This window comes from Lithobates pipiens, unplaced genomic scaffold, assembly GCF_037356315.1.
Source record: "Lithobates pipiens isolate NorthernLeopardFrog02 unplaced genomic scaffold, aLitPip1_a1.2 Scaffold_25, whole genome shotgun sequence".
NCBI lineage: Eukaryota > Metazoa > Chordata > Amphibia > Anura > Ranidae > Lithobates > Lithobates pipiens.
The window spans coordinates 224,863,344-224,871,965 of NW_027507787.1; the positions used below are offsets into that span (position 1 = coordinate 224,863,344).

General features: G+C 41.3%; 1 protein-coding gene across 3 annotated transcripts in view; it reads right to left on the reverse strand.

Moving 5' to 3' along the window:
- LOC143930920 (alpha-2-macroglobulin-P-like) overlaps positions 1–5,791 on the reverse strand; it is a 110,260-nt gene extending 104,469 nt beyond the window's left edge. For all 3 annotated transcript variants that reach the window (XM_077455611.1, XM_077455609.1, XM_077455606.1), the window contains exon 1: positions 5,645–5,791. In XM_077455611.1, the coding sequence (XP_077311737.1) occupies positions 5,645–5,712 (68 nt within the window). In that variant the 5' untranslated portion in view covers positions 5,713–5,791. The remainder of the gene's footprint in view (positions 1–5,644) is intronic.
- Between the last annotated feature and the right edge of the window lie 2,831 nt (positions 5,792–8,622).

The window sequence follows — 8,622 nt, forward strand, 5'->3', positions numbered from 1 at the left end:
CAGTCTCCTCACCAGATCAGTATTAGTCCCTATGATGAGGGAACTTCTTCCAGCCCCTGGAGGACGGGCACAGACTACTGCCAGGGTATCAAAAGTCTCGGCCTCTCCTGCAACTGAGGGGTCAAAGGACAGCCTAATTGATAGGTAGCCTTCTTAGATGAAGTTTTGGCTATCTAGGCCCCAGATCTCCAATTCTTCAGACTTCTGTAGCAGCAAGTTTTTGAGGTGCTTGTCATAGAAGTCTGTGTAAAGGAGAGTTACCTTACCTCTGGTATCCAAAAGGGCCTTGGTATAAATCCCTTCTATGTGAATGGAGACAATTGGGGAGGGTCCCACCATTTTTGGGGTGGAACTTATGAGATGATGCAGGTTTGGTCTGTTTGGTGAGTCATATCCTGGCTACTTTCTTGCAAATATTTTGATCCGGCCACTGTTTCTGTTTGGCTTTGGGAGTCTGGTGTGCACTAATTCCCTTATGCCGGGTAGTCCGAGTTGATAGGAGTGGGGCACTGACATGCAGGTAGGTTAATTGGCTTCTGTCCAAAATTGGCCCTAGTATATGAATGGGGACCTTGGATTGTGAGCTCCTTGAGGGTAGGGGACAACTGTAGACACTCACTCAGGTTGAACTAGATGGACTGGTGTCTTTATTCAACCTTACTAACTATGTAACTATGTAACAACTGGGGCCTCTTGTGAGTGTTTGACACCTTGTTGCAGTTTCTTTATATGGTTTGAATCTGTGGAGCTCACTGATGTAATAGGGCACCCAGCTGACTCGTTCACTGGGGCCCGCTGAAGTTTTTCCACCGGCCTTTGGCGCTGTGTTTCAGGCTTTATTGGGTTCAGACATACTTGGCGGTAGTGTCCAACTCCTCCACAGTTGAAACAGGTGTTTGGCCTCGCCGGCTTCTCTGTCTGAGCAGTTGTAGAATCCATCTCGGTCTCGGGTATCGGGGCTTCATTTCTTTGTGGTTCAACTAATTTGGTAGTCAACATAGCCATCATCTCTAACATCTCATTTTGCATCTGAAGTAATTTTTATAGTTCAGAATCACACTTTGGCAGATGTTGTATAGGTGAGGACCAATCAGTGTTCACCGCTAGGACACTAGACTCCCGAGAACCCCGTAGGACCTTGGACTGGCATTCTTTGATTCTCGTTGTGCTGTTGGACTGAAGTTTCTTTTGTTTCTGCTCCCTTTCCATCTCCATCTTGGCTGCTTCATTAGTCTCTTCTATGAGCACCCTTTCTGGAATGGAGAGGTCATCCAAACACTGCCTTAACTGTTGGAACTTAATGCAGTCACTCCTTAATCCTGTAGCCACGTACCTCAGGAATTTCTTCTGTACCAGTTCAGGCCCGAAAGTGTTCATTTGAGTCTTCTCCTTTTGAGAAAGGCAACAGACGGTCTTTCAATTCAATGGCTCTAAACAATCCAAAGCATCCAAACAGTCCTCACAGATACTCTCTTGCTTGACTAGTGTCACCCTCCCTCTGGGCACCTCCCTCTGGGCTGGAATCTGGAAGTGACACATATGCCGAAACCGGAAGTCGTCATCGGCTCTAAAACAATAACTCTGACCAGCCTCACTTCCTCTGTGAGCAGGAAGTTGCTTGGTGCCATCTAGAGCTAATTAGTGAGTACTACATATAATCCCAATAATATATTAAAAGAAAACCACAATACAGCACACCCCATAAATTAGTCATCCTTATTAGTAGCCAAATACCAAGTCATTATTACTTCTGTTTTCCAACGAAACTGAAAGTAGCATAAATGCCGAGACTGTAAGTTGTCTTCAGCTCTAAAGGTAAACATTATCATCCCTATTTCCTGTATAAAACGACAAATTCTGAGTAAATAAAAGAGTACTACACTTATATAGTTCCTAAAGGAACAAACCATGACATATTTTAATTAGCTTTCCCAAAAAACAAAATAGAAATTCAAATAAAATAAAATAAGAATGCAAATTAAATTAAAAAATAAATAACAATTTAAATTAAAAATTACTAAGGAAACCATTTATATCTAAATCCACATTTAACCCTTTAGGTGTTAGGGACTGTAATTTATAAATCCATTGGGTCTCATTTTGTGAAATGGCTTGTTTAAGATTTGAGTGTGTTTAAGTTGTTTCAGGTTATACTCATTATCAACGTTAATAAAATTATTGGAAAAAAAATGTCCTCTGTGTTGATTCTTTTCTTGTTGACAAAATCAAATAAGTCCATTGCTGCTGGGTGAAATTGTGAAAAGCACAAACTGAATAAAAAATAGTAATTATAAACCCGCGCTGTGGAAGTATAAACAAACTAGGGCTGCTGCTGAAATGAAAGGTAAATACCTCAAAATAGTGATAGTGAAGATTAAAAATCAGCGCTGCACCTACTATTATATAAATGTGTATCAACAGTCATCACACATTAATATGTGTGCTATACAAATAACCAATTAAGTTACTGTGCAAATAAGATATGACCAATTGGCCGATTAAAGTGCTATGTGCCAAACTACAACAGTGCATTCAAAAAATCATAACAATACATATAAAGTCCGTGCATAAATATCCTGTGCAGTCAGAGGAAATTCATCCAAATGTATCCAATGCACATGTGATATAGGTAGAGCTAGAAACATATATAAATCATTATTGTGCTTGAAAAAGTTCATCAAACATGCTGTGTATTATGGACGCAAATATCAGCTGTGATTCAAAAGGCTTCCTGTGCTCCCCTCCTGGTTCCGCACTCACCATATAAAGCAGATAAAAAGGCCTGTATGTCACAGATAGCTTCCGTCCACTGACCTGAGAATATACCAAATACCATGAGCGGGAGTGTCTCCAAGTGGGACTGGTGCTCAGAGTGGAAAGCCGTAACACTGACACTGGGCACTTTCCCACTTCCAGTACAGCCACGCAAACCAACACAGCTTGTAATCTGCTATGCCACACTGAATATCAGTATGTTATGACTCATAGGCTCAAGGGTTCCCCCTAGATTGCAATACCTCCCCCTGTGCACACTGCAGAATAAAAGGCCTTATACTGGATGATAAGTCTATTGTCTTCTTTCTTCAGCTAGCTCAGTTAACTGCAGTGTTTGTATTCTATAGGATTTGCAGATGGTAATGTAACGTAAAATAGTGAACAACAGCAACTTCAATTATGCAATGCACCTATAACTTCCTGTTCTTTGAGGATGCACCCCCAACCGTAAGTCAGTTCCTAGTGAAGAATAGGCTTTGAGGCTTGATTGAACACAGTCTAATTGGAAGGAACTGTTTTGTGGGACTGCGGGTCTCAGAAGCACTGTAGTGACTAGTCTATAGTGTGTTAAGTGCTTTATATAAGTTCTGGGCAACAGCCCTCTCACCACACCAAGCCTGGATAATTTGATACCTCTGCTTCGGTGATCTCAGTCCTGCTGCCAGCTAGCACCGTCATGCTGCACACTCCGCAAGACAATCGGGACACTCGGTTGTGTTGTGTTCTGGATCCTGCTGTCCGGTCACATTTCTGCTCCAGCATGCTGTGTTAAAACACTCTCCAGTGGCTTGGATTTTGTACCGCGCCAAGCAGGCCTTTGGCTCTTCCAGGCACACATCCACAGGTCCCTACAGGCAGGTCTCACATCCCGGGTAGAAGAGACAGCATGCAGTTCTGTCACTTAGCCTCATGGGTAGGTAAGTGAGCATTGTGGGTTGGTGAGGCTTTTCACATATAAAACTTTAAGTCACAAGAAGTATAAATGTTCTGGCCACTAGAGGGAGCCAAAAACGAATCTAATAGCATTACATTATTATATAGCAAAAATTCCAGCGCTATATATAATATTGGTGTACTATACATGTGCAAAACAAAAATTTGTTTTGTTTCGTTCCGTTTCTTTACATTTCCGTTGATTCGTAACGATTCATAATTTTGTAAGACGTGAGTTTTCATATTCAGTCTCATTCGTATTTTCGTAACAGGTATATTTTCGTTAATACGAAATGATTCGTAATTCCATTAGTCTAGCGATTCATAATTTCGTAAAATGCAAGCTTTCATATTCGGACTCGTTCGTATTTTTGTAACAGTCTGATTTTCTTTGATTCGAAATTCATAATTTTGTTATATAACAATTTTCGTTTATTCGGTACACTACTCATAATTTAGTAATTGTTACTTTTGTGAGATTGCCTTTTTCGTTGATTCATACTTTCGTAGGAAATAAAGAATAATAATCCTATACTTGCTTTTCTAATAAGTCCTATACTTACTCCAATCCACTCCTTCAGTCACCAGACCGGACTCTGTCTCCTCCTCAACTGAATCTAAAAAGATTCAGGAATGCAGTGTGACTCAGACCCAAAAGGGATAAGCTGATTGGCTAAAGATATTAAGGAAGATACATCACTCACTGCCCATTCGAAACAATGATTCGAGAACACGAAGTTATGAACATACAAAATAACGAACATGCATATTAAAATACACTAATGCCGCGTACTCACAATTCTGACAACAAGATCCATGGGATTTTTTTCCAACGGATGTTGGCTCAAACTTGTCTTGCATACGCACGGTCACACAATGTTGTCGGAAATTCTGAACGTCACGAACGCGATGACGTACAACACATGCAACGAGCCGAGAAAATTGAAGTTCAATAGCCAGTGTGGCTCTTCTGCTTAATTCCGAGCATGTGTGGCACTTTGTGCATCGGAATTGTGTACACATGATCGGAATTTACGCAAACGGATTTTGATGTCGGAAAATTTGAGAACCGGATCTCAAACTTTGTGCAACAGAAATTCCAATGGAAAATGCCCGATGGAGCCTACACACAGTCGGAATTTCCGACAAAAGGCTCCCATCAAACATTTTCCATCGGAAAATCCAACCCGCATTACACTGTCCATTCAAAAGAACAATTCGAGAACACGGAATTACGAACATACGAAATAACGAACATACATATTAAGATACACTTACACTGTCCATTCAAAAGAACGATTCGAGAACACGAACAAATGAAATTACGAACAGACGAAGAAACAAAATTACGAACACACAAATGAAAATACGAACATACAAAATTATGAACAGACAAAGGATCGAAAATAAGAAATGTAAATCATTCATTATAGATGTAATTTTCTTTTTACTGTTTCTGAGTTTTTCATTTTCGTAAGTGTGTCCGTTCATAAGTTTCTATTTTCGTGTGTTTATTATTTTTCTTATTCATAATTTCTTCATTTTCGAATTTTGGTTCTTTCAGCTATTCGGATGTTTCGAATTGATCCAAATGTACGAATACAAAACCGAATTGCACATGTCTACTATCTACTGTGTACGAGTGATTCCTCCCAAACAAGGTATCTAATATACTCCCTGCCTACATGTTGATCCAATACCTTCAGCCGTTGTGGGTTCCTGCCCCAGATAATCTATGCAAGTCAGGAGTCCTGAAGTTAGCCTGGAACACAGAAATACGTGAAGCCAGAAACTGCCACGTAAATAGTATTTTTTTAGAAGGAGTTCTGCAGGCAACCCACTGCTCCCAGTTATACAAAGACAAACACAAATACACGCTGTTTTTTTTTGCCTGCATAAAGACCTAAATGATTAAATTAAACATAAAAGTACTCACAGTTTAGCTTCTAAAGACCAAGGGCAGTACAGAAGGAGCAGACCCACACAGAGCGCCCAGGACACCATAATGTAGGAGCTCAGGGTAGCGTGTGGCTCTGTGCTCCGTGTGCAGATTTTTTAACGGGCTGTACAATTTGCACACACCCTTTTCCTGGAAAAGAGAAGATCGACACTAAACACAGAAGCCATTTATTAAGCAATGGTTGGTTGACACAAGAATTGCACAATAATATTGGAAAGAACACGCTGCTGACAAGAGCAAGAAGGGTGCTGCTCACCCCTATAAATCAGAAAAATAAAACAAATTCCCCCACCAACGGGATTTTTAGGCAGCAATAAACAATAAGCGTAGCATACTATATAAAAAAGATTATTTTATTGTATGGTAAAAACATGAGCTTCACCCAGGTATTTAAAATAAAAAATATAGATAGAACCAAGCTTGTATATACAAAAATTACAATGACATCAATGGGCATACACTAAGCAGACCTAACTATAAATATACTGTATAAAATTAGTAACAGCAAAAAGAAAAATTTTTTATAGTCCTAACGCGTTTCAACCACTAGGGTCTTCTTCAGAGATAGTCTGTTGATAGAGAGACAAGATACAACTTAATAAATCTATCGAATAGTATTAGTATTAAACATATTCTAAATTTGTTAGTGTAGTTACCCAGTATAGTATTGCCGAGAGGTTCATATAAATTATAGTGCTTAATGGTGGAGTTTACCCAGGTTCACGCTTAGACGTCCCTCACAAATTAAAGAAGGTGTATGGTCCGTACATCTCGCCACAGAATCCAGCAGTGGGGTGAGGGTCGGAAGCCCAGAGGCGCGGCTCACGAGCGGTCACACGGCAAAAACCCTATGCCCCACAAAGGTTGTAGGAAGTAGGTGCAAACGTAGGCAGCCTGCCTGTATGGTAAGCCACGCCTGTGATGGAAATCCCAACATAATCGGAATTAGACATATATATTTTTATATTTATTTTTTATATTCTATATTTTATATATAGGCCCACATGTGTGGTATGAAGATATCATGTATATGATTTGTGTGCATATAAAGGGAATATCCCCAGATATCTGTATTCACATCTAAAAAAAAAAAAAAAAAAAAAAAAAAAAAAGGGAGGGGGAGGGGAGGGGAAGGGGAGGAAAGAAAAACAAAACTCAAAAACCAAACACACACTAAAAAGGAGGAACAGAACAACAAACGTAACTCTAATCAAAAGAAGACAAGCGTGAAATGACATGTAGTAGAAATAGTGTGTGTGATGACAACCCAATATTGGGTGACTAGAGTGAGTGAGTGAGTGGATTGTGTACAGGGGAAGTGAGTGGTGAGGTGAAAGGTGTGGGTGTTGGTGTAATGAAAAGAATTTAAGGGATAGCATATTAGGGAATCAGGGTGACAATGGGAAGAGTGCATTGGGGTGCTGGTGACGGGTAAAAATAAAAATAAAGTTACATGGAATGCTAATGTGGGACTAGTGAGAGGTGACAGAAAAAAAAAAAAAAAAAAAGGATGATTACAATAACTATTCAGATGTGGTAAACCATGTTTATACTGAGGGTAATAACAGTTACCTGGATAGCTAGGCTGGACAAAAGATTCCCAAAGTGGAAAAGGAGAGACAGTAGCTGGGAAACTATCCCGGGAAGAGTGCCAGATACGGTCAATGACTCCTAGTCCATAGGGGCACCCCCATCTAAAAATGAATAGAGTGGTAAGGCGAGCTAGCTGGTAAAAAAGCTAGTTTGAGAAAATTGTTTAAGTAAAATGGGGGCATGTCAGCCAAGCTAGCAAATAGTCAAACTTACCAACCAGGGATTCAGAGATACGAGAGTCCTTGTTTGTGTACAGGAACTGACGTTTGCTGCCAAGTGTACTGTGTTATATAGTGCCCCGGGATTGCATCACAGGCAATGGCCGCCCACCCATTGGCTGGTACTGCCTATTATTGCTTGGCCGCCTAAACAGGTCGACCACGTGTGACCGCCCCGGCGTCCCGGAAGGTCGTAAAGCGACCCCGAAACGACGTCACTTCCGACGCAAATGCACGACGCAATTGCGTCACGTCCGTCCGTACGAAGGGTCAGACGAACGTGAGGCACGTCCGGAAGTGTTCAGGGACGCCGCCGACAAGGAAATACGTGTCTCCAATGGCTGGGCGGGACCAGCCCGCACCAGTCATATATGGAGACATCTGTGGAGAGAGCCCTGCATGTGCACAGACAGGGGTCCCTCCTGCCCTTGTCGGGGAGTCGCGCAAAAAAGGCAAACAACCCCCCACACACCACCTCCTCCACATAAAAGCGGGAGGGCATTGGAGGCAATGTGCAGAGGGACCGTAAATGTGGGGGACAAGCATAGACCCGGATCAGGTCGATGTGGGGATATGCCGCTACTGTCCAATACCTCCCCTAACCCCCAGAGCGGGGATGGGGTAAGGGTGTGTGGGTAAAAGACGGGAGGGGAGAAGAAAAAAAAAAAAAAAAAAGGAGAAAAAGGGGGGGGGGGGAGAGGGACAGGCGACCGATCCCAACACACCATTAGCTAAAAAAGCCATTTGTTTAACCAAAGAGAAGAATAAAATAAAATCTTTTTCAGATTATTACATATACACATATAGCATGCATGTCCCGACGTGCAAACGCACGTCTTTATTCAAGGACAGACAAAGTAAATATATAGCTAAGTGAATGTATAAAAACAGCAAAAATGAAGTGATAACATAATTATACAATCAATCACAGAAGAATATGGTGTTCTGTTGCGAACACTGTACCATGGTACCCTGTTTAGTTGTAATCATAGTAATTAGAGACTATCAACAATTTATAGGAGGGGCATGGTCAGGGGATGTTCCTAGACACTTACTAAAGAGTTAGAGAAGAGAAAAAGAGGGAGCATACAGGAGAACGGGCTCACAGGGTAAGGGGGCAGGTACACCCGGTCTCTACTGTGT